This window comes from Lytechinus pictus, chromosome 14, assembly GCF_037042905.1.
Source record: "Lytechinus pictus isolate F3 Inbred chromosome 14, Lp3.0, whole genome shotgun sequence".
Classification (NCBI taxonomy): domain Eukaryota; kingdom Metazoa; phylum Echinodermata; class Echinoidea; order Temnopleuroida; family Toxopneustidae; genus Lytechinus; species Lytechinus pictus.
The window spans coordinates 19582376-19609972 of record NC_087258.1 but is presented as its reverse complement, the minus strand read 5'-3'; the positions used below and the strand labels follow the sequence as shown (position 1 = coordinate 19609972).

The following is a 27597-nucleotide window of genomic DNA, read 5'->3' as shown; positions in this document are numbered from 1 at the left end:
TTTGATTCTTCAGAAATATTTTTTCACCTATTTATAACTTTCTACCCCCACACTGGAAGTCATTGTCACCTTTGACAAAAGAGATGTCAAATGGCTCAACTTGCCCCATCTATGGGGTAGGTTGAGCCACCTTCTGGGGTAAGTTGAGCAACAAAAAATATGTACAAAATGTGTGGGGGGGAAACCAGAATGTCAATTTTTTATTTAAAATCTTTTTCCTCGCTAATTCTCTATAAATACTAACATCCTCTAAAAGGAAAAGAACAGTCATGTAAATTTGCTCCTTTCTGCCTGCATATCGATGGCTTTTTAAGGTTTGTTCGTTTTTTTATTTACATTACCATAAGAATTTGCCATCGCTCAACTTGCCCCATGTTGGCTGGCCCAACTTACCCAGTCCGAACTTAATGCGATAATTTCGCATCCACACATTTCTTATGCATCCATCATGTAAAAGACTATGACAAGAATGAAGATCCATACCTGGACTACCAATGTTGTTTTTATGTCTTTATTATATTTAAAGACGTGTGTGTGTAAAAAAAACTTATCTATTTCACACCCTTTTTTACTTTTTTGGCTGAAATTTGTATTTTTCCCTATAAAAATGTCATTTTTGTAGGTTCCCCTACTGATTTGAACGAAATAATAATAGTAAGAATGATAGTACCAACATGCTTTTTGGCGCAAATCACTGCCAAATGCGCTCAATCGGATATTATTTCCCTGGCTTTAGCCCCGAAGCCTTTTACAGCGCGGTGGCATTTCAAGGAATAAACTCCTGCCAGGTACCCATTTACCTCACCTGGGTCGAGTGCTGAAAGCCTTTTACAGCGCGGTGGCATTTCAAGGAATAAACTCCTGCCAGGTACCCATTTACCTCACCTGGGTTGAGTGCCGAAAGCCTTTTACAGCGCGGTGGCATTTCAAGGAATAAACTCCTGCCAGGTACCCATTTACCTCACCTGGGTTGAGTGCCGAAAGCCTTTTACAGCGCGGTGGCATTTCAAAGAATAAACTCCTGCCAGGTACCCATTTACCTCACCTGGGTTCAGAGTGATAAATACCGTACTGATTTAAACGAAATAATAATAATGGCTGGGATTTGAACCCACGACCCTTTGTTTCAAAGTCAGAAGACTAATCCACTGGGCCACAACGCTCCACACACAAAATGAACGAAATGTCTACTATATTTGAAAAAGGCTTTTTTTTTTTTCTTTTCACGTGTCTCACTCATTTCAAAGCAGGGTATGAATATTATGCAGATTGCAGAATACACATATTTGATATTTCAACATGTTTAATTCCTACCGTTAGCATCATTATAATGTTTTGTTTTTAAAGCATTGTTTTACCATTGTATGCTTTCTGGATATAAATAAAAGGTAATTGGGCCTATTGGCCAATCAATCAAAAAATAAAATGAATATCGTTTCCTTTCCTACCCAATCCCATCTGGCAAATATAAATGCGCCAATTGCATATTGTTGTATGATAAATGACGCTAATGCGTCTGAAATACTATTCCTAAAGGGATGTTCCCGGCTGAAAGTATTTATATCTAAATAAAAAGAGTAAAATTCACAAAGCAAAATGATGAAAATTTCATCAAAATCGGATAACAAATAACGAAGTTATTGAATTTTAAAGTTTATCAATATTTTGTGAAAACAGTATATATGCCCATCGTCATGAATATTCATTAGGTCGGCTTATGATGTCCCATCCCCACTTTCCTTTTTCGTATATTATTACATGAAATCATAAATGTTTCATTTTTTCATATAGATGTGTAAATGATGTGTCTCCATTATGATGAAATAATTTGCGGCAGTAAATAACTAATGCACTTAATCAGTTTTCAATCAAATTTTTTAGTTCTTGGTAGAAAAAATTTGAATAAACCTTATTTCATATGATAAAATACAAAAGAACAAGTGGGGATATGACATCATCAGCCAACCTAATGAATATTCATAACGATACGCCTAGAACTGTTTCACCGGACTAATGCAAATCTTTAAAATTCAATAACTTCGTTATTTGTCATCCGATTTTGATCAATTTTTCAGCACTTTGCTTTGTGAATTTTACTCTATTTATTGAGATATAAATATCTCTAGCCTGGACCGTCCCTTTAAAATGTTAGCTCACTGTAAAATAATTTAAATATCAATGTCACTATTACACTCCAAAAATAAATATTAAATCAACATTTGAAAGTAGTTTGGAGTGAAAACCTTTTCTAAATGTTGCATTTACCGCTTTAAATGGTTCGACCAAACACCACTAAAAATGTTGGATACAGCTTTATGGAAAGTTGGATATAACATTTTGGTTTTTAAAAAATTGTCACTCCTCCAGCCTGTCAAATATTGATTAAACTTTTCATTTTAGAGTGTATGAAATAAGTTTTATCAATGATTTATTTCTAAGACATGAAAGTACAATTTCTCAGTTTTAATTTCTGATTTTATTTTCAGGAATGGATACTGCTAAAAAAATTTGAGAGGAAAAAGCGGTGTTGGAAATCAAAATATGAATACTTACTAATTGGCACTGTCTAAGAGTTGGAACTCGTTAGCCCTCGATAAGCAATCCTGTAGCCCATCATCTTTCCATAACCTTTGTGTATTTCTAAGGAACTCCTGAAAATATGAATAACTTATCGTTAAAAAAAACCTGATTATAGTCATTTCTTATGCAGTCGTACAGGATAATTTAAGGTTATCGACATCTCTGCACAATCTTCTTTATCTGTAATTTATTGTATTTGCAGGCCAGAAATGATTATGGCAGCTACTATTGTTACATAATTACATTGAATGGAATTTTCATACTGTTTTTGAAAGCGAATAAATCAATCAAATTCAAGATATCGATTTAACATTCAGAATACACACTCTTAAAAAGAGTAAATGGTGAGATTTTTAAAGAAACCAAAGATTACCTCAAAACTACCTCAAACTAATTCAAATTTGCATTATAAATGGCATGCTGCCTTCCCTCTTCAAATTATGGGACATGGATAACAACAAATAATTTTCGTTAACTAAATAGATATTCATTTGGATTATAAAATCGTTTAGAATTGATTCTCTAAAATTAAGGAAAATCTTTATATGTTATCAAACTTTAATTATTTTCAATTGAATGATACTTTTTATGCGTGCTGGCATATATTCTGATAATGTTCAGAATAAAACTGATATTTGTTAATTTTGATTCATGATTAATTATATTACTTTTAATTAATTCCTGTTTGAAACAGGGCGAAATGAAATATCATTGCAATACAAAGAACTTGCCCTAAAACGCTTACACATGTTTAAAGTCCAAAAACGTGACATGCGCAGATGATACCTTGCAAAAAGTGTCTCAAAAGTGTTTTAAGCCCCGATTTTTTAACAGCCTCCTCCATTTCCAACCCCTACTATTGTGTGATAATCTTGACTATTATATTGTGCGTAAAATTTTGATACATACGTTTATTATCAAGATGTACAAAACCAAACGTTACATTGTAATCATTCATTGTAAAAAATAACAGGTTGTTCAAGTCCGTCACTCTAACTCTAGCTCTAATGACTTTTAAACAATTGTTGTTTAAACTTTTTTAAAGTTTGAACTTTTGTAAACAACTTGTTTAGAAATTCAATCTTTAGGGTAACCTGCTTTAACAACGTGCTTATAATTCAAACTTTTTTCTTCTTTTTTTTACAGTGTTGGAAATGAAAATAAACGAAATTAAATTAACGAAATGAAGTTCACTTACGGACGACACTTCACACTGTGGGTCACATGACCGGATGAACTCAAACGACGGTATTACTTCCGGGTCTTTTACCTCGACAGGCGGTTGGAGACGGGGCATGGCTTTTACCAAGCTCTGAAAATGATAACATATAATATATTAGATTAAATGGAATTACATATGATTAATGTCTATTGTTGATCGTTGGACACCTACAAAAACAGACAAAAAATAGACAACGTTGTATGGAATTGTAAACAATTCTCTTACTTTGTATATCTTCTAAGTCCATATCTACTACTGATAACCGAATGATACCCAGGTCCTATCATTGAATATAAAAATCACGGGCAGTTCCAGGATTTTCCAAAAGGGGGGCACATTTTTCCCGATGAAAATTTGACAAGCAAAAAAAAAAATCCTCACTTTCAAAAGGGGGACACACTTGATTAAAAACTGTATATTTACATTACAATTTTGTATTATGCCTCTCATAATGTCTCTCCGCCACTGGGCATATCTTACAAACACTTGCAATAGATTCGAATCAATCCTTAATCTAGATTGATCTCAAACTTCGTTGTTAAGACATATGAATCGATCATCTATCTCAGTTTGAGTTCAATTTGAAATTTATCGCTACTCTTCGTAAGACCGCGGCTCGGGTAAACATAGTTGAAAATTGTCAGAATTCAGCTCTTTACTCCTGGGGCCTGTTGCATGAAACTTTTTTACCTGAGAAAACTCTGGTAAAAACTGAAAACTAAGGTTAGTTTGATTTCTGCCATTGACTTTAACACAGGGCAGAAACTCCGGTAAAAACAACCCGAGTTTTCTCAGGGAAAAAGTTTTATGCAAACGGGCCCCTTGCAGTGTAATTAGGGACCAAATTGAGATTAAAATCCAATATAATAGGGAATCAATCTAAGTGATTACGATTGTTAATTTAATTTTGGTTTTGTTCCTAAAACAGGCGCTTAGATTGATTTGTAATCTATTGTAATACATTCAGAGTGAGGATATTAATGGGATTTCATTTTAAATGAAATTCAATATTAATAGGTATGTGATTCCTTGGTTTTATAAATACGACAAAAATACGAGATACGCATCATTAATAATGTTCAGGTGTGGTTATAGCCGGGGGTTCTAGAGGGTTTCGACTAGCATGAAGATCGAGAGTCATTATACAAGGTTGTGTGTCATTTTCAATGTATCCAAACACATCGCTTTGGACAGGCAGTAGGCTTGCTATTCGCACGCGAGGCCATTAAACAGCATACCCTTAAGTATAATTCGCTTATAGAGATGCTGAGCTATTAATAGCAGCTGGGGTTTTTGCGCTTCCTTCCTGCCGCTATTTTCAGCACCCTGTCTCGGCATTAAAGTATGAGAAAATTCCCAAATCGGTATTGTGCCGATTTAGTGGTTGTCATGGCAACGTCTCGATGCCATCTATCAACCTGTTATAGACAGTTCCTCTTTCTCCTTTTCTCCCCCCCCCCCCCAAACTCTCTTCCTCTCATACCCTCTCTCTCCCTCCCGGTCTCAATTCTGTGTACCATATCTGTGTCTCTCGAGGATTATATATATATATATATATATATATATATATATATATATATACATGTATATATATACATGTATATATATATGCCTACATTAAAAATATAAAAAATCATTCGCGCTCTCTCTTTCTTACCTTTTTCTCACCCCCCCCCCTCTCTCCCTTTATTTATCGTTTATGTATATTATGTATGGATCTTTCTCTTTTTCTCTCCGTGTCCTTCCTTACGAGTGTATAAAAAACTACACGGTTGGATCTATCTTTATTCTTCTTTTCCCTGTCTGTTTCTCTGATAATAGCATTAACATAATAATCATAATAAGCAATGGGCAATTCCATTAAATATGAACGTCCGACCCCCTATATGTGGGACCTTCATGAAATTTTCTGTCCCTGATTTCTGGTTCTTTTGATAGTCTGTAATGCTCTCAAAATGACCATGACTTAGTCAGTTAATGAAGTGAAGTAAGACTTGAGAAAAATGGGGGTCGGATGTACAAAAACGTTAATCATTTTATGGAATTGCCCCAATGATTAAAAATTTATAGGAATGTATGACTTAGAATATAAATTAACATGTTTCCATATTTGATAATTTGCGCTAGCTTCATCAAAATAGGTGTTTACTCGGTAAGTTTTACTGCTTATTATTAATTCATGTGATGTGCATTTCTTAGAATTCCAAGACCGGCAAGCATCCGGCAAATATGAGGCCGCTTTTAGGTGCAATATGATTTCTAATTATTTTTCATCTCTGTGTAATTATACTGAAGCCATCTTTATGATTTTGTAGCATTATTTTTCGGAGCGAATATTCTAAAAGAAATATTTCCAGTTTATGCATGTTGTTGACCTGTTGAAGTTTATAAAAGCGAAGTCATCTTTTAGTTATTCAAAGAAATTAGCCACAAGGACAAAATGAAGATTGATATTTGAATATAATGACTTATCAAACAAATTGACAATAAATTTTACTCCCATCTTGTTATAATTAATTACTATGCAGTGCACACATGTGTGGGGTATTTTAAGGGGTTCTATGAAACATTTACCAGCAGTTACCATCAAAATATGTATTTTTCATTTCATCAACATTAATATTCCTTAAAGAAAAATGCTGGTATATATATAGATGACAATCTAAATTTAGTTTGAATATGGCTCGATATAAAAACAAATTAAAACACTATGATCACATAATCACATGTTTGGAACGTGAGGACATGTTAATAAAGAACTAAACCATCGTAAGCAAGCACGAACGACTGATGTGAAACATGAAGAACCACAAAGCTAGAAAATGGCACCTAGATTTATTCACTTTTTTACATCCAACATCCAGTTTTATTCAATCCCATGGTATCATGATAAGCTTTGTCTAATGCCATTGTTGCAGAGTCATATGTTTTTGTTAAATTGACATATCATTATCATCATAATTCTTCCTGCTGTAGAAGAGGGAGAAATGATTTTATGATGATATCTTTGACATTATGTCAAGATCAAATACAAACCTAGATTTTTTAATCTAAAAAGATCAATGATGCGTCATTTTGGAGGGGCATTGTGGCTCATTATGTCAATGGTATAACATGCCCGAGCACCTATTCAAATTCAGAGTTACTTGGTATAGTTACCAAAATACCTAGATAGTTAATTAATGTAGCATATATTAAGATTGGTAACTTACCATAATAGATTCTCGAACATTTTCCAAGATGATTTGGATGAATTCCCGTCTTTCACTGTAAAATTTTAAAACAAATTATTATTATCGATGATGTGTGAAATCTAATTTCTCAATAATCATAACTTTGATTGAAAATATAGGAATAAGTCGAACGTCTGGTTAGAGTTTTGGATAATAATTGTATAATAGATTGATATTGACTCTTAGACCTTATCTCTTGGATCTTATATCTCGTTTCCTGGATCTTGGCTCTTGTGTATTCTTTTGGATCTTGTCTCTTCGAAATTGGCTCTTAGATTTTGGCTCTTGGATCTCCGCTCTTGGATTTTGCTCTTGGCTATTGGATTTTGGATATTAGTCTTGGCTCTGTGATCTTGCTTCTTGGCCCTTGGCTCTTCACTCTTGTCTCTTGGATCTTAGATCGTTGATCTTTACCCTCGGGTCGTCACTATTGGATCTTTTCCCTTGAAACTTGGCTCTTGGATCTTAGACTTTGGATTTTCTCTTGGCTCTTGACTCTTGGATCTTGGCTCTTGGATATTCATGTTTTGTCTCTTGGTTCTGGGTTCTTGGCTCTTGATCCTTGGATCTTGAATATTGTCTCTTGGATATTCGCTCTTGGATCTTGTCACTTGGCTCTGGGATCTTGGTTCTTGGCAGTTGGCTATTGGCTATTGGATCTTTTCTCTTAGAACGTATCGGTTGGATCTTAAATCTTGTCTCTTGGATCTTGGCTCTCGGGTATTCTCTTGGATTTTGTCTATTGGATCTTATCTTATGGATCTAGAATCTCCTCTCTTGGATCTTAGCTCTAGGGTATTCGCTCTTGGATATTTTCTCTTGGATCTTAGATCGTGGATCTGGTCTCTTGGCTCTTGGCTAAAGGATCTTGGATCTTTTCTACTAGATCGTGGATCTAGGCTCTTCGAATCATTGCTCTTGGATGTTGTATCTTAGATTTATCTTTTTGATCTTATGTCTTGGGTCATATCTTTTGGATCTAATTTCTTGGATCTTGAATCTTGTCTTATGGATCTTGGCTCTTGGGTATTCGCTCTTGTATCTAGTCTCTTGGCTCTCGGATCGAAGATCTTAGCTCTTGGGTATTCGCTCTTGGATCGTGTCTCTTGGCTCTCGGATCGTGGATCTTGGACCTTGAGCATTTGCTCTTGGATTTTGTTTCTTGGCTCTCGGATCGTGGATCTTGGCTCTTGGAACGTGCCTTTTGACTCTTTGATCTTGACTTTTGGATCCTGGATCTCCGTTCTTGGATTTTGGCTAGTAGCTTTTAGAGAATGGCTCTCTAATCTTGGCTCTTGGCTTTTGTACCCTGAGTCTCAAATTTTATATTGTGAATCTTAGATAATATCGAATTAAAAATCAGCTTATATCAAATCTGAACAAAAGATAGATTTGGAATGAGTGAGAAAATTACCTTTCGTTATATCCTCCTTTATGAAGAATCTTCATCTGTTTGACAATAGTGCTTTTACCAGATTCACCGGCACCTAGAAAGATGAGATAATAGGATTCGATATCAATTTACGAGGCTCACAATAATGAAACAAAAATAGCAAGTATATGAACATATCAACGTTGGAAAGATTACGATATTTAAGGATCATGATGGATTACTGTCAGTGAAGAATGTGAAAAATATTTAAGAATTCGTCAGTTTTTTTGGGGGGTTGCATATTTTTTCCAACCACGAAGTTATGAGCGTTTGAAGAACTGACGAATTGTTTGGACAGCGTTTTTAACTATCTTTAAACATGTATGAGGGAAACGCAAATAAAAAATAGTACCTGTATCTTATGGCCCATATTCTGAAGTCGGGTTTAACTTAGACCATGGTCTAATTCTGTGCTATAATCATGGGAAGCCAAGCGTTTCAAACTTTTGTCTACAGTGAATGCTTCTCATGTTTACTGTGCTCTTTACTAATTCTTTAATGGTAAAGACAACTGTCATACTTATCCTTCCCAGGCCGTTACTAATGTTTTGGGAGTCAAATGAGCTGATACATTGAACCTCTACTGTTATAGATTTATGTAACAATTGGCTTTCCATAGTTAAACCACAATTTAAAACCAGAGTTTGAATTAAACCCGATTCAGAATACGGGCCTATGAGTCTACAAGATCATGCTTCCATGGTTGTTGATTTCTTTCTATCCAAATCAAGTTGCTGTTCGGGACAGATTTGATCTTTAACTCGTAATAAGGGGTACAACTAACCTAAACTCGTAATAAGGGGAGCAAATAAACTTTAACTCGTAATAATGGGAACAAATAACCTAAACTCGTAATGAGGGGAGCAAATAAACTTTAATTCGTAATAATGGGAACAAGTGACCAAAACTCGTAATGAGGGGAGCAAATAAACTTTAACTCGTAATAATGGGAACAAGTAACCTTAACTCGTAATAAGGGGAGCAAACAAACTTTAACTCGTAATAATGGGAACAAGAAACTGAAACTCGTAATAAGGGGAGCCAATAAACTTTAATTCCTAAAAATGAGAACAAGTAGCCAAAACTCTTAAGGGGGGGGCAAATAAGCTTAAATTTCTAATAATGAGATGCAAGTAGCCTAAACTTGTAATAAGGGGAGCAAATAAACTTTAACTCGTAATAATGGGAACAAGTGACCTAAACTTGTAATGAGGGGAGCAAATAAATTTTAACTTGAAATAATGGGAACAGGCAACCTAAACTCTTTATAAGGGGATCAACTAAACTTTAACTCATAATGATTGGAACAAGTAACCTAAACTCGTAATAACGGGAGCAAATAAAATTTTAACTCGTAATAATGGGAACAAGTAACCTAAACTCGTTGTAAGGGGAGCAAACAAGCTTTAAGTCCTAAAAATGAGAACAAGTAACCTATACTCGTAATAACATGAATAAGGGGAGCAAATAAAGTTTAATTCCTAAAAATGAGAACAAGTAACCTAAACTCGTAAAAGGGGAACAAGTAACCTTCAAATCGTAATATGGGGAACAAGTAACCTTTGACTCGTAAAAAGGAGAACAAGTAACCTTTGATGATGATGATGCACAGCATTTGTATAGCGCCATATATCTGTCAAAGACATTCGAAGGCGCATTGGAGGAGCCAGCCGATCTGGGTCGCCTACAAGGGCGCGCACACAGAACTGTGACCCGCAGGTCTCTCTTCCCGATAACTGGTTGGGGAATGCAGGTGAACCACTACACCGGGGTTTCCCCCTACTCTTATTCGAATAGTGCAGTGGGTTCTTAACGTGTAAAGGTGGTGATTCTCCTCTACACGGGGCCTCCATTTAACGTCCTATCCGAGGGACGGGGTGTTTTCCACTGTAACATAGCCTGCATCTATGAAACAGGGGAGAGACGTTTACACACAACGAACTGGCTTCAGTCATCCGCCCGGGGTGGACTCGAACCCACGATCTTTCGTTCGACGGGCAGACGCTTACCGACTGAGCCAACTTCGCTCCTTTGACTCGCAAAAAGGGGAACAAGTAAACCTTTGACTCGCAATAATGAGATCAAGTATCCTTTGACTCGTAATATGGGGAACAAGTAATTTTTTACTCGCAATAAGGGGAACAAGTAACCTTTGACTCGCAATAATGGGAACAAGTAACCTGTAACTCGTAATAAGGAGAACAAGTCGGGGAAGTGGTTACAATCAACGGTCTGCACTACTATACTCAAAGGTATTTTCTTCCAAAATTGCGTATTATTTCAGCCTCACATTATGGATATAAAGGTCCTGAGAACTCAAGCATGTCTTCCATTAAACAAAAAGGCAACAAAAGGGGGAACATGAGACATAGATATCTCTATCCAGGAGGTCCTCGGGGTTCCATAGACCCCGTTGAAAAAAAAATTGTGTATCACGTGTTAGGTTAATCTGATTATCTTCAGAGGGAAATCCCAGTAATGTTATTTTGTTGAATTGTCTATTCTATTCTTTGTTGTATTTGAATAGGTTTATATGATTCTGTTTATCATACTTGTGTTATTGTATTTATATGCTGTCTGTGAAATTTCAAGGAGAAAGAAACCATTTGATCGAGTTAGCTTGTAAGTAAACATTTAAAATTAAATATTTGTCACAGAAGTATAACCCCCCCCCCTTGTACAACGAAAATATAATACAAAGCACCTATTTTTTCTCATTCTCGTGGTAGTACAAACTAGTTGCCCATGATATATTTTATGGAATCCATAAAACATGTCCTCCCATTAAAAAAAATACACCTGCTTTATGCACACACGGAAAAAAGTCGCATTTTAAGTTTTAAAAAATATGTAGAAAAATAACGAGGGAGTTGTAAAACTGTGACACAGCACATTTTGTCGCACTGCCAATAAGAGAATGTTCACATCATTAGTGAAGTCAACATTCAAATTCGCATAACTCATTTATTATTTGTCCTTTTTTTATCAAACCTTCGTTGATTTGTTTCTTTGATTTTTCCGGTTTTTACACAAGTTAACTTTTTTAAACAAGTCCACATCTAGTTTCAAGAATGCATAAAGCATTTTTTTCATTTATTTGAAATCAGGATAAAAGATAACTGTCTATTAAATGCCTTGCTCAGGGGCATAGGTGCTGTGGTCGGAGATCGAATCCCGGACTTTCAAATATCTAGTCGGTGCCTTAGACCACTCGGCCACGGCACCTCCACACAAAAAATAACTTGATCCCAAGCTTTCATTTCTCTTTCAATGATACCAACCGACCAACCATAGAGAAGAAGAATTTTTCAGAAAACTGAGACTGTACTCCAATCACAAGATTTGAGAAAGGTATTGATAAATTATTTTTGTTCCGGAATGTCAACTAAGAAAATAGAAGATGAAATTACGAAAATATCTTTTACATTATACCTGAATAAATTCAAAATCATAGTTTCGACATTTATGTACTCATGTGTAATAAAGCTATTGCCGAATGGGAGTTAATATTAAATGGGGAATGGAAACAATCACATTCTTTGACAAAAACATCAACTTGGAAATATCACATTGATATGAAGATTTACCAAAGTCATTAAATAATCACGGGGACATTTCGGATCAGCTGCGGGGCAATAGATAAAGTGATGAAGCGGGTGTTAGCTATTAAATATACTGGTAACGAAGTACCGAGTCGGAATTATCGAGAAGGGGTAGTCCCTTTTTCATAGGGCTCTCATAACCCCACGTTTTTATTATCAAATAACTGTACTTCCAATACGCTTTTATGAGTTGCTACTTGAAGATCTTTTAAATGAGTTCCGAAGTTGCTGTTACGTGAAGAAACCTTCAAATATGGTGGAGGTGAGGATGGCCGCGTGGTAAAGAAAAGGAGATATATATAGGGGAATATTCCTTATTTTATTGAAGGGGTTTGGGTTATTCATATCAGGGAGAAATGGTGCGGTGCTCGTCGGTGTGTAGGCCTCATTGCTTGGCGGAACATAGCACCGACACGATTCAGACGTAGCCTTTACACAAGACCGTGTGTCTGATGCGATGTACCTATTAGATGCCGAGTGAATTGAGTGGAGGCTACTCACAACATCCGGGAAAGAAGTTTCCATCCTCACAAAGAAGGCTCCAAATCAAAGCAGTGATAAAAATAGTCATTTTCTGACTGGTTGCCAATTCAACAGAAGATGAAGGCTATTTTGAAATTGGGGAGTTTTCGCAACCATTACAAAGACGCTCTTTAGAACGTAGAGAATATATGGTCAAAAGCCATTCACGACAAAGTCTTTGTCGAAAATCGGGGAATTAAAACAGGAGTGTCGTCCGTGACTCTGTACCAACGACATATAAGCATTTTTCGTCAGCTCCGAATTTTAGACTGTCCTGTTTCACCAATTTTCGAGAGAGGCCTCTCAGCTATTCAATGTGATTATTCGTATTTCGTCTAATATAAGCGCATTGCAAGAAATTATCCTAGTTTTAGCCGAGGTGAATTACGCGCTCGGCGTTTCAATTACAGTAATACATTTCTACCAGGCACCCAAGGCAATTTACCTCCCTTGGGTTGAGTGCAGCACAGTGTGGATCAATTTCTTGCTGATGGAAATGACGTGATGGATGATGGGGCTCGAACTCACGACCTTCTGTTTCAAAGTACAGAGACTAGTCTGACTGGGCCACAACGTTCCCTTAACCCGAACAAATGTAAATGCACACGGACTTCAATCAATGTCGTGGAATAATTGTCACATTTCAGCTTGAAATATTATTACTTGATATCTCTCTTAAAAGTTATATATATTTGTCGCGCTATAAAAGATAGGATGAGAGTTATATATAGATGACTGCAAACAACCATATCACTAGTGTCAATATATCTAAATATACCAAAGTACGTGACATATTCTAAGGTCATCATACGCTTATCGGCTGCTGGAAGATGATCAATCTACTTCACTATAGGAATTTAATAAATCATTCTATTATGAATGATACCATGCATGTCGACAGCCCTCTTCTCTTCCATAAAGTGTCTATATAAATGTTCTACATATTACAGTTATGAAAATAACATCAATCAATTAAAATGATACACTGCAAAAACTCCGGTGTTGATTTAACACCAGCTCGGAATCTATATATGTCCACACCAGAGAAGTAATGAAACAACACCAGTTTGGAATCAAACCGATGCTGTTCTTATACTAATTGGTGTTGTATAAACACCTTTCTGGTGTTAGACCAAAACGAAACTGGTGTTGTTTAACACTTCTCTGGTGTGGACATAATTATATAGATTCCGGGCTGGTGTTAAATCAATACCGGAGTTTTTGCAGTGTAGAAATTATCATATTAATTATTATAATTATTATTATTATTATTGTTGTTGTTGGTGGTGTTGTTGCTGCTGCTGCGGTCAATGAATAAATGGTAATACTTTTTTTCATAATGTAAATCAAACTTCGTCTTACCTACTAACAGGAGCCTCATAGTTTTTCTCATGTAATGCTTGAAGCGGGTGTTCTCCCTCCTAAGATAGCGGTCAATCTGCTTGCTGCGTTCCCGGGCGCGAAGGGTTTCGCACGTGCCCTCCCCCGCCGAGTGAGGGTCGGCCATCCTCGGCAGGTTTTCGTCCGTCGTGCTAGGCGTGATCAAACGGTAGTTCGTCGACACGGGCATGACGAAAGGCTATCGTTCCCTGACCTTGGTAATGTCAGTATCTTCAAGAATGTCTTGTCTTTGGCTGCGATGCAAGTCCTGCCGCAACGTGATTCGTGTACGATACCCCAAAAACCTCGAGTGATCTTTCGACAGCATATGTCATGACATCGCACTGATTCCAGAAAGGTTCACAGTGGATTTTACAGGCCCTCGTATCTCTTCCATTATGTCTCCTTCAATCTAAATTATGAATTGCTCAGCCTTGCTTGGCTATCTGTCACTTTCTATAGCATCGATGTATTCATTCTTGCTATGTCCAGTTATGTAGTTGATTCCGTGCCATAGGAAAACGGAGCCTTAGTAAAACCTCGGTCGAAAGGACGGTGAGAAAAGCCGAACCATGGAACGGCAAACGTCAGGAGCCAATACCTTTAAACTCTTGCATCATTGATGAGGGGCATCAAAGAAGGCTCATACCTGTACAAAAACAAAAAAGGCCAATAAAATTATAAATAACAACACGTTGATAACATAATTATGTAACGCACAGACGCTTTGATTCCACAGGGCATTAGAATACAGTACGCAACAAATGAAACCAAGGAATTTCAAGGTCAATCATGGCAGATGTCAATGATCAGACTTGCCAACGTACGTTGTTTGGATTCGAACCTCTGGCATACAGGAAGAGAGGTTTACCACGAGACCATGACAAATGGAAAAGTTTATTTGGGACATTTTGGCGAATGAGTATGTAAGATCTATCGCTGTCAGGTTCTCAAGAAAATTTAAAGTTCGTGTTGGTTAAAGTATGATAATAGTGCATGTGGACATTGGTTTTTATGTATAATGATAATAATGATAAGAAGAAGAAGAAGGGAAATAATAATTTATATAGCGCTTCATACGTTGAGTTTCTAAGACCTTTACATTGTAATTATTATTATCGCGGTCATAGGACCCATCACAATTCCACACATACAGTGCACCATCTCCACTCCCTGGGGAGTACCCTGGCCAGGCAACCGTTTATGTATCGTGCACACATACCAATCTCATCACATTGACGTCAACATTCTACCGGATACCCATTTAGCATCTGGGTGGAGAGTGACAAACGTGGATAAGTGCCTTGCCAAAGGACATTAGCGTCGGGTGGGATTCGAACCATCGACCATTGGTCTAAGAGTGACTGAACCACTTCACAACGATACCTCCATATCAGGAATCTTTTTTGCTTTCTACTAAAGCTGTACGGTTCATACCTGGAACTTACCAACGATACACTGTTATAAAATTTTCACCTCAAAAACTAAAAAGTTCCTGCAGCAGAGTCTCGAGAACACCTGCACTGCAACAACTCCGGTGTTGATTTAACACCGACCCGGAATCTATAATGTCCACACCAGAGCAGCATTGAAACAACACCAGTTTGGAATCAAACCGATGTTGTTTTAATACTATTTGATGTTGTATAAACACCTTTCTGGTGTTAGTCCAAAACGAAACAGGTGTTGTTTAACACTTCTCTGGTGTGGACATATAGATTCCGGGCTGGTGTTAAATCAACATCGGAGTTTTTCAGTGTGCAATCTTACTGCACTGTTTAATCTTACAGCATGGTGTAAAATTGCAGAAAATTGTTATTTATGATGTACGGAACCTTATAAATTTCCTGTAATAAAACTGTTCCCCTTTTTAAAAATAGACTTGTGATCCTGTAACTTTGCGGGAAATTTCCCGTAATAATGATTAACATTATGATTCTGCTATTTTTCTGTAAAATATTCTGTGTTTTCATTTTTACACTCTAAAAAATGTTTAGCCAATATTGGGTAAACAAGGATCGTGCATGTTTCAAACCAAATATTGTGTAGATTTTACCCAAAGTTTTGTTGAAATTTACCCATAAAACGAGCATTTTGCATAATATGAGACAAAATTTTACCCAACAAACATGCACGCTCCCACAATACTACACAATATTGGGGGGGGGGGTTCAATCTTGTTTAGAGTGTGTAGACTATAATCTTGTTTAGAGTGTGTAGACTATAATCTGTCCCCTTCCACACCCTCCTTCTCATGACACACTCACATAGCAAAAACTGTGGTGTTAACCGGTGTACATTGAGGACCACACCAGTTATTTCACACCGGTGTTCAATTTACAGTGTAAGTTTAACACCTCCAGGTGTTATTACAACACCTTTGGTTGTTACATTTACACTCTTTGGTGTTATGTTCAATGTCTAGGGTGTAATTTTAACACCTCGGGGTGTGGTCCTCTATTAACACCAACTTAATAAAACACTTGTACCAACCTTTAGGGGTGTAATCTTGCACCCTAAGTTGAAAAAGGTGAAAAAATGAACCCTTTTATCATTATCTGCACCAAGAAATGCTCGTTTGCATCCTAAAAGGTGCAAATTTGAACCTTTTAAGGTGTATAATACTTGACATTAAAAAAGGTTCAAATTTGAACCCTTGTTACATGGTTCGTTTCTGCACCTTATAGGGTGCGTAATATAGCTGAATTGCACCATTAAAGGTACACAAATGAGCAAAATTGCACTCATTACCACCTTTTGAGGTGCTGCTATTGCACCAACCCCGAGGGTTTAAATTTGAACCCCTATTTCTTAGTGTGTTCAGTGCACATCGGCGACCCCGTCTCCAGACCGAAAACAGCTTTCATGTTACTTCCCATGGCATACCATCTATCGTTTTGTAAATCGGTTTCGTTGGTGAGACTGCACCAGTACATCAGACTGCATCAGTACTTTCCGAATGACAACCTAGACTCGATCTTTTTTTCCGGGGCAACCGGCCCAAACTCAGCACGCAAAAGTCGATCGTACTTTCCTTGATTAAAACAAATGGGGGTCTCACAAGACAGTGCTGGTAGTCGGCAACAACATAAATCACAGAGTGCAGGATAAGCTTAACCCGTTGGTTGCCGACTTTTCTAAGTTTCACAAGATTAGATTTAGGCAGGGAGCACAAGGTTTCTGTAGGCAACGGCTTAATCATTGTTCAAGGTGGTGCTCCATTTATGATCCGACCGAATACTGACTGCGAATTGTAGGCAGTTCATTTATGTACAGAAGATGTATCTGTATGAGGTAAACATCGCAAGGAAAATAGGCTCCTATACGAATGTATTGCCATGGAAACTGTATTATCTGGGACATCTTATTCCGCATCGACATGTGATTGGCAGTAACATGAACACGGGCACAGACACGGACGACAAAGGGGACCATCATCTCGGGTTTTGTAAAGTCGTGTAGTTATTGAAAAGCCAAGTCATCAAACACTAAAACAAAAAAATAACGAATCTGATTGAAATAACTAACATATATTTAACTACGGTAGGGTAAGGATGGGACCTTGACTCATTTATTCGGCTCATGTAATGTACCCGACATAGGAAATTTTTTAGAATAAATGTATGATACTATCTGAAATTTGTTGTATCTATGCATTACTAATATGGACATCATACACCCACAGATGCTCTTTAGTTTAACGCTGCTGGCGTTTTAATACATTGCGTTGATCGTGTACACCCTTCATGACAAATCAGGCAGGTGCCAAAGCCTTCGAAGAATATTATGGAGTTAGAGGAATTGAATTATAATGGTTTGAGAGTTATTTGTCAGATAGAAAACAATGTGTAATTCACAATATTTCTTCTAACCTTCAATCAATAAAATATTTGTTTAGAATGACTTTTTATTTAATCCATTTTTTTTCTTAATGATTCATGCCAAGCAAAAAAAACAACCAATATATTATGTTTGTTATGTAATGAAAAATGTATTATATACATGTACGAATGTTATGAATGCAGAAGAAACCAATAAATCAAATAAAATAAAATATGCATGCAGGAGCGTAATCTTGTCCCCCTCTCATCATTAAATGGAAGTGAAAATATAAAGATAAATAATTTGTTCTAGTTTATGGAAGTTTTCTTTAAAAAATTAAGAGAAGGATTCGTAAGAAGAAGCATATTCACGTTCAAGTGTGCGTGTGTTTGTGTGTTTGTGTCCACATAAAAGTATCTTAATATGAAGGATGTCAATGAGGACTCCTCTCTTGACTGAATGCATGAATCGAAGGTATCTTTAGGAAGAATACTGGATTGTCTGAGTATGATATGCTCTCGACCAAAGTGCGATAAAAAAAAGTCTTCCTTTTAACCTCGTGTGAAATAAACACGGTACAAATTACACTTCATTTTAAAAAATCGCATTTATGAAATACTCAGCTAAATAACGTAATTAGAGTGTAATGAGCTTGTTAAATTTTTCAAAGCGTCCATTATTCTCTGTTCGAAAAGATTTCTATTTTTGTCATTCTCAAACAAACTTACAAACTTTCAGGTGAAAACAAAAATGTATGTTTATTTCACGAAGCTCTGGTCAAATCATGGATAACATGAAATAAATTCTTGAAGTTTAAAAGAGTATCGTTTTCGTCAAAAATTTCATAACATGCCCGCTGGAAAGAACACAGTGTCACACAGTGTGATCACAGTGTGTTCACAGTGTGGAATATGTGAACATATTATTCACACTGTTAAAATGATCAATTCAATCGTGTGCAGATATTTTCACTCTGTGGACACCTCGACAGTGCGACTGTTTACAGCGTGTTCACATAGTCGACTATGTGCATATGTGATTCACACTGTTGAAATGCTCAAATTTTACGGTGTGAAGGTGATCTCACATTGTGTTCCACACTGTGAAGTGTGAACACACTGTGGCACACACTATGGGACAATAAGTTCTTTCCAGTAGGGGTTGACTGAAATAAAAATGGAGATTCAGTCCCCTATGTCGCCAACGTCCCATCCCTTCTCTATCTCTCTCTCATATACACACACCCACAGTTCTTCAATCACGCATGCGCACACACTCCCTAGTACCCTCCCCTCGATCGTTCTCTCTCCCTCCCTCCCCCAAGAAACGCACCCTTACTCTCCCCCCTCCCTCCTTCTCTATCCCCCCTTTCTCTCTCTCTTTCCCTCTCTCCCACTGTCTTTCTCCACATCCTCTCTTGTCTCTCTTCACCCACACTCTCCGATTCACTTTCTCATCTATAACCACATTAGGTCTACCCTAAGCCTATTGGGTTACAATAATATTGCAAATACGTTCTCGTCGAATCTATACAGTCATTCATATTTATTCATTCCTCATATATCTCCTCGCCTGTCTCGAAACGTACACCGGCGATATTTACCCAAATGTCATAATGATTATGATAATGGCCGAAGGTTATCGAATTGTGGAGAATAATCTGGATGAAGAATATCGTCTATAAATACCCCCCTTCCCCGGTAACGGTGTATGTGGGAAAGGTATATGTAACGTAGCAACCACTACAGTGTCCATATAGTAGCGTATATTAATGACCTTGCGATTTATGCTGAAGGGAACGATCGATTAGGGTTTGGTAAACTTCAATGCAGGGCAAAAAAGTGGGTTACCTCATATATCATGTTCATAGGGCTTATCAATATCAGTTTAATTTTGATAAATATATATATATATATATATATATATATATATATATATATATATATATATATATATATCATATTAACTTACACACATACACTCCATCATCATCGTATCACCGTGTTTTATCGAGGATTGAAACTTTTTTAATTTTATCTGCAGATGATTTTTAAGTGATGATGATTAAAGGAATTTTGAATTACATAATCTCGATTTAACCTTTGAAAAGATGGTGTTTTTCAAGGATTCTTCATACCACCCTGCCTGTGTGTGAGTGGGTGAAGGTGTGGGTGGTTGTGTATGTGTCGGTGGATGTGCGCGTGTGTGGGTTAAAGACATATCTTCAAAGTATTCTATCGATTAGAATTTACACAAATAATGCCACACTTTCACAAATTGAAATTTTGAAAGGGATTGTCTCGTGTGAATATACCTCCTTATATCTTTCCTTTCATTAATGCACTTTCCATAATGTTTCATTGATTATAAAGAATAACTGAATATTGTCATCATTATGTCAAATAAATGTAGCCTAGAACTTCTATATTAAGTATCTGATCAATAAACGAGTAATAACGCTATAAAAACATGCTTTAATCATAACGCGATACGATATTGACATTTCTTGCTAGAAATGTTCACGGATTGGGTTATTGATTACACGTAAGCATTTGTTCACTCACGTCGCTGTTTTAATGATTGATTTTTGTTTTCAGTGGAGGGACTGGATGTTTTCAAGTAGAGACAATCCAGAAAAATCATTTTAAAAAATATGTTCTGCTAGAAAAATCATATCATTAGTTTTACTCACTTGGCGATAAACGCAACTAGCAAATCAACAACAAGGCAATGATAGTTCATTATATTATTCTTGATTTTTTACTTTTCAATCGATTGCTTTCTTTCTCTGCAAAATAGATAATAAGATTTATCTGTCGTAGTAAAGATTGATACCTCAATTTCAAATTTGTAATCAACATTTTCAGTGGAATATTTCTTGCAATGTCCCTATCGATCTTATGCACATTCATGTAGATAACGATAATAAAGGATATTTGCCAGATATATGAATATAAACGTATAAGGGGATATCGAACATTCTTTGGGAACGCCACTGAGTATTCTTGTTTATTGTTCTCATGTGGGAAATCAACACATGCCGATTGATATAAGGTGAAGAAATGATGAATAAGTGGCCATCTATATTCTAAATTGATTATACCAATATTCCGATATCGTAAGGTTTTTATAAGCGTTTCGGATTAATATATCTTTACTAGAAAAGAGATCGTAATGTTACTTGTAGTTTTACGAATCACTTAGATGCCCATTAAACGTTGCCGTTTTTCCACTATTTTGTTGTGTTCCGTTTCGAAAAATGGCACGTATATAATTATGTATCACAGACACAAAATAATATTTGCAATGGGTGCACACTAGATTAATTGCTAAGGAGTAAGGATAATAGAGTAAGTAAATCATACGGCTGGTAATCTATAATCAGCTGCAATATTATTACTGCTGTGCCCCGTCTTACAAAGAGTTACGATTGATCAAGTATATGGAAATCCATCAATGTCATAATTTTTTCTTTAGGAAATTTGCTCAAATTTGCTAATACAGTGAATGTATGAAAATACATCATTTCTAGAAAATATTTTGAACAAGCATGTATTTTAGATGTTGACGGTGCTGGCTTTCCATAGTTGCGATTGATTGGATCAATCGTAACTCTTTTTAAGACGGGGCCCTGGTCTTCCTTGGAGCCAGGATAGTAGGATAATAGCATTTATGACCTTACAGCAGTTGACCATCGATAAAAACAAACGGAGTTTCCTGCACCTACTCCCACCGCGTCCCACCCCAAGTAAAAATCAGTGATATGTTTTCAAATGGCATGAACATATTTTCATTGAGGTAATCTTTAATGGATAAATTGAAAGTGTTGGCATTCCTAATTTTATAAACTCATAATGAATATGATCTTACCACCATCATTTGCATTGGTATTGTTAAATTCATAGACAGCAACAAGAGAATCCAACTCCAGGGCTCTATACCTTTTGGCGGCCATAACTGGGAGGCTTCCAATGACAGACAGAATTAAGAGTAAAGGCACTTTCAAATCGGTTAAGCAATGGACAATGTAATCCATTGCGATGTCAGTGCATACACTTTTTTTCCTTATTCATACTTGAAGCTCCCAAGTTTGAGTTTTTCATAAAATAGCACCCAAATTTTCTGGTTCCACTGTTTACGAAATGGTAAATATGCATGGTGTCTAATTCTGCATAGCTAAATATAAAGGTATCATACTGTGTTTAAATGCAGAGGACTCTGTGTAAGTGCACTGCAAAAACTCTTGTGTTGATTTAACTCCAGCCCGGAATCTACATGTATATATGTCCACACCAGAGAAGTGTTAAACAACACCAGTTTCGTTTTGGTCTAACACCAGATCGGTGTTTATACAACACCATTTACACCAATTTGTATTAAAACAGCATCGGTTTGATTCCAAACTGGTGTTGTTTCAATACTTCTCTGGTGTGGACATATATAGATTACGGGCTGGTGTTAAATCAACACCGGAGTTTTTGCAGTGTGTTAGTGGCCACCTCTCTATAGCAACCATCTGCCTATAGTGACCAACTACCATCGTTTCCCATTAAGACAGATTATAAAGATGATAAGAACATGTCTATAACGGTCACCTGACTGTAAAGTTCACATTTTGTGTTTTCCTTGGGTGCTCACTGTAGACAGGTCTCTCTGTAGTTTCAATTTCATAACCGATGCATCACTCTTTCTTTATGAATGTCTCCAAAATGAAGGCTCCACACTAACTTTATTTTTTGGTGGCCCGATCGGTCCACCAGTCCACCAAAACCCTCAATTTCATTTTTTTGGTGGCCCGTAAAGCAAATCTAGTGGCCCTAAACCAATAGAAAAAACAGAATTTATCAAAACTCTGGTAGCCCAACCGGGCCACCAAGTGTTGACTTTTACAGAATTTTTGTGGCCCGACTCTCATTTTTGGTTGCCCCGGGCCACCGGGCCACTGCTAATGTCGAATGATTGCCTGCACGTCATCCGTATACCACAGGCCTACCAACAAATACTTAAAAGACCATTAAATTTGTAATAACTCATCACCTCAAAAAGAAATGTATGGGCCTTTAGTTTTACTTTCATGACGAAAACATAATTCTTACTTATGAATGTCCACACAAACGATCGCCTGCACATCTGTTTACCATAAGATAAAAATGTGTTTTTACCCCAGAATTTCAGTTACAAAATATGAAAGACATGCATCCATGGAAAACGTTATACTAACAACGTATTAAAAAGGACAACTAAATTTGTTATACCTCATGACTTCCAAGTGAATGTATGGGCCTTAATACATTACAGAATATAATATAAATGGAAAACTTACCATGGTTCTTGCCCGGGGTTCTGATAGGTTATTATCCCGATTCTAGAAATCGACTGTGGCGGATCGCCCGTGCAGTGTGCCGTTTGTTATTGTATGAGAAAGGGGGCTTCATGCAGCGAAGAAAAACATATATATATATGTATATATAGCGATAGTTCGACAAATAGAAAGTAACACTTCTCACACCACCATCGAAAACGGGTAAGATCGGCAGGCACAAAATCACTGCAGATCCGTCAGTTCAGCCAGCTTTGCATTCGATTATATTTTCCCAGGATCCGAAAATAGACCTTATACCTTCCTACTTGATCTATGAGGGGGCAACGCCAACAGCTATATGCCCAGGCACTGCGCTGGGATATGTTTCTTTTTATAGCCGGTGCTCGACAGCTCGGCCACCTTTAACGGGGGCTGCCGTGGCGGATTCCACCACCACACTCCGTGCGCATTTTTTTTTTCATATAAAGCATGAGCTGAAAATAGCTGGAGATGAACTTGTGGAGAGAGACTGAGAGAGGGAGGGCGTTTAAAGATAGAGAAGGGGAAGTATGCTTATTTAAAGCAATGGAATATGAGAAGAGAAGAGGCGCAATGAATGACTGTGAGAGAGAGGGGGAGAGAGAGCTTGCCAAAATATGGCTTACATAAAAAAAAAAGATAATAATATTTTATCACTGGTTTGTATAAGCAAGGTCTATTGATCTTCGATAAGAAAAGGTAATTGCGTGTATGGAAATTCTTCAGCGCGTGTATAATACCGTGCAGCTATTTATAGCTCTGTCAAACAATAGCGAACGAACGCGAGCCATGTGTAAAAGACGGGTATTAAAATGCCAGAACTGAATAATAAATGGCTGTAGGATATATCCTACCTTCTCATTTCAACGGGTCCTGTAGCCGATTGCACTATTAATATGTGTGTGGGTGTGTGAGCGAGTGTGGTCGGGTGTGTGCGTGGGAAATATGTAGGGGACGCGTGTGTGAGATGGTGTGTGTGTGTATGTGTGCCTTAGTAGATTTCTTTTGTGTGTGTGTGTGTGTGTGGTGTGCGTTCGTGTGGGTGATTAGTGTAATGTGTTCTGATAATATTAATTTGGTTATGAGATGTTTTAGTTGAAAAAATAAACATTCGTGTAGATAATATAAAATCATGCTTAAAGGGATGCTCCAGGCTGAAGATATTAATATTTCAATAAGTAAAGTATAATTCCCAGAGCAAAATGCTGAAAATTTGATCAAAATCGGATTACAAATAAGAAAAGTTATTGAATTTCAAAGATTTGCATTATTCCGGTGAAACAGTTCTAGGCATGTCTTCATGAATATTCATTAGGTGGGCTGATGTCATTTCCCCACTTGTTCTTTGGTATTTTATTAATTTATTAAATTTCTACCAAGAACTAAACAATAAGATCAGTAGCGTACCGTGAACCGCAGGAGACAAAGCACTGGGGGGACACTGCATTGTCTGTGAACAATGCTTTGCCCCCCCAATGCTTTGTCTCCTCCGAGTCACGGTACGCTACTGAATAAGATTGACAACTGATTTAGTGCATTAGTTATCATTGCTGCAACTTGTCTCATCATAAGTGAAACACATCATTTACACATGTATGAACAAATGAAACAGTTATGATTTCATGTAATAACAACATAAGAAAAGAGAATTTGCAGATCTGACACCATCAGCCCACCTAATGAATATTCATGACGACGTGCGTATAACTCTTTTCACAAAAAAATTGCTAAACTTTAACATTCAATAACTTTTTTATTTGTCATCCGATTTTGATGAAATTTTCAGCATTTGGTGTGTGAATTTTACTCTATTTTATTTAAATATAAATAGGTATTTTCAGCCCGGACTTTCCCTTTAACCTTCAATAATAAAATGATTAAATAATAATAATAACAATAATAATTGTAAATTTATATTGCGCAATTTCTATTTGGATATACTCAGCTGCGCATTACAATACATAACAGATAAGCAGAAAAACAATTAAACTCACAAATGTGTCAAAAAGGAAACAATCATGTACATTTTGAGATTTTACTTTTATTGATAGAAATATAAAATAATTAAATAATAATAGTAATAATTGTAAATTTATATTCCGCAATTTCTATTTGGATATACTCAACTGCGCATTACAATACATAACAGATAAGCAGAAAAACAATTAAACTCACAAATGTGTCAAAAAGGAAACAATCATGTACATTTTGAGATTTTACTTTTATTGATAAATATAAAATAATTTCGGTAAGTTTATAAAAAAGATGAGAAATTAAGTAACAAATATGTTGAAATCAAGACTATTGGAAATGGCTTTATTTGGGTTTGGATTTGTGTAAAAATATTGAGTGTGAGTGTGCAGCCGTATGCAGATGTGAGTAAAACCAGGAGATGTGCGCAAATCAAATTTTAAGCACGATTTCTTGGATGCTAAACTCAAATACAATATCCCTCAAACTGCGTTGGCGTATACATTCGGTTGTCGGAAAGTGGTGTGAAAATATGGCACAAATTTGTTATGATTCGACCTATCATCTTCCCGAGTGGGCGCCAGAGACTTCTTGTCCCATTCATCATCACCACATTCTGTTAGCACCCAAGAGCTCCTGTTACCATGGCAACCCTTCCGATACTTGAAAGCATCCGGGGAAAAGGGTGCATGGATTGTATCGGTGAAGGGGGGGAGGGAACGCCACCAAATTGATACTTTCTTCCGATATCATTAGACTCGTCTACTATCTACGGATACCTTTAACTTGAAATAAATCTTCAGTTAAACATAAAAGTATGTCCTCTTTCTGGATCCACCTGTGAGGTTTCCGTGACCATTTGCTTCATGATGGCATACAGCTGACTATACTGTACAGTTATCTTATTAACGTAGCCTTATAGATACATGGATATCTTAAATATATAAAAAGGTAATTAATCATAAAATGCAAAGTTTGTTTTTTTACACAAAATCAGAAAAACGGCTTACATGAATGTTTGAACAAAATTTGACAAACTATACGAAAAGTCATATTTTTTATAAGTTTTACCAAATTGTTTTCTCTTAGTCTATGGGGAATTAAAATAAAACGAAATCTTTATCAAACTATCACTCAAAATGTTATACTTATTTTATTTAAGGACCACTATGCTATGTATGGTAAATTTCCTTATCACCTTGGGGGAATATATCCACAAACTCCTTAATATTATCAAGAACGGGACAATTGACTCACAGTCCCAAAATATGAAATATTGCAAATTTGACATTTACGTCTTAATGACCTCATCTTTCAAAAAGTCATAACTTTTCTTATTCCTTGTCTAATTTCTTTCAAACTTTTAACATTTTGCAATTCCTGTCTTTTCCTTTTCATTCGCTTCTCTATTTTAAACCAAGAGGATTGCGTAATAACAATGCCAATGAATACTGGTAGCTGGTGGCGCCCTATCGCTTTCCACTTTATTTATTTGTTTGTTTGTTTGTTTTTTGTTTCTTTGTTTGTTGATTTTTTTTTTTCCTTTTCAGTTTCTTCGATATGGATCTATCACACCAACGAAGCAGACTCCAAACTGACCAATAGTTTGCAACTGATACTAATGCAAAAGTTTTTTAGTCGGTATCGTTCATGTGACAGTAGCATTTGGTTGAGTCGTATGCACCATTTCGACAATGCTCATGTTACGAATAGTATTTTTTAAATACCATCAAGTTTTCGCACCGTTATACGTATTACTCAACATCTTACAGATACATTTCCAAGATAGTTTTAATATTCGTTTTTAAAGGTTTTCATGGTCGACTTTCTTTGTTATAGACCTTGATAAAATGCTGGTCCCAAAATGGGATATCAGTTTAAAGGGAAAGGTCGTTAAAAAAACTTAAAATTGAGGCTTCAGTATACATTCGCAAATAAATGAACACGTTCAACATTTCTTTGCGACAAGAATTTTTTTTTTGGAATGAAGGAAAACTGAACGAACTTCCTTGCAACATTTTACGAAACTTTTGCAACCTTTTACGAACTCTAATCTCAAATTCACTACCTTTGCAATCATTCGCCTCTCAGTGAGATTCCCCCTTTATACTCCACAGTACATTCACCGTGTTCATGAGCAAAAAGGCTGTTTCTGAATTTCGAAAATGAATATATGTTTTAATGTCCTCCATGTATTATGGTCTAGTCATAATTTGTCTGGAATGCTTTTCTTTGAATTTAATTATTTAAGAAAGTTTTCTTTAGATTGCTCTAAGAAATCGATATACCTGCAAGTCTCGTTTCTTAAATAGTACAGGACTTAACCCTTGTGAACATTAGTTTCATGTTGTCCACTGGTATATATTTTAACCACTTTTTAAAGATTATTTTTGTTGAATTTTTATTTCCCTTTTTATTTTCAATTACTCTGATAACAACCTAAACAGAAGTAATAAAAGTTGCCTTTAGATAAAAATTACAATATGGCAAAT

At 36.3% G+C, this 27597-nt stretch overlaps 1 protein-coding gene across 1 annotated transcript in view; it reads right to left on the bottom strand.

The window, feature by feature from the left end:
• Window positions 1–23719, bottom strand: part of LOC129276510 (guanine nucleotide-binding protein G(s) subunit alpha-like) — a 36817-nt gene extending 13098 nt beyond the window's left edge. The window contains exons 1-6 of the mRNA XM_064109575.1: window positions 23117–23719; window positions 13954–14620; window positions 8450–8522; window positions 7015–7069; window positions 3779–3892; window positions 2554–2651 (exon numbers count right to left, since the gene is read on the bottom strand). Of these exons, the coding sequence (XP_063965645.1) occupies window positions 2554–2651; window positions 3779–3892; window positions 7015–7069; window positions 8450–8522; window positions 13954–14161 (548 nt within the window). The 5' untranslated portion in view covers window positions 14162–14620; window positions 23117–23719. The remainder of the gene's footprint in view (window positions 1–2553; window positions 2652–3778; window positions 3893–7014; window positions 7070–8449; window positions 8523–13953; window positions 14621–23116) is intronic.
• Window positions 23720–27597: the final 3878 nt, after the last annotated feature.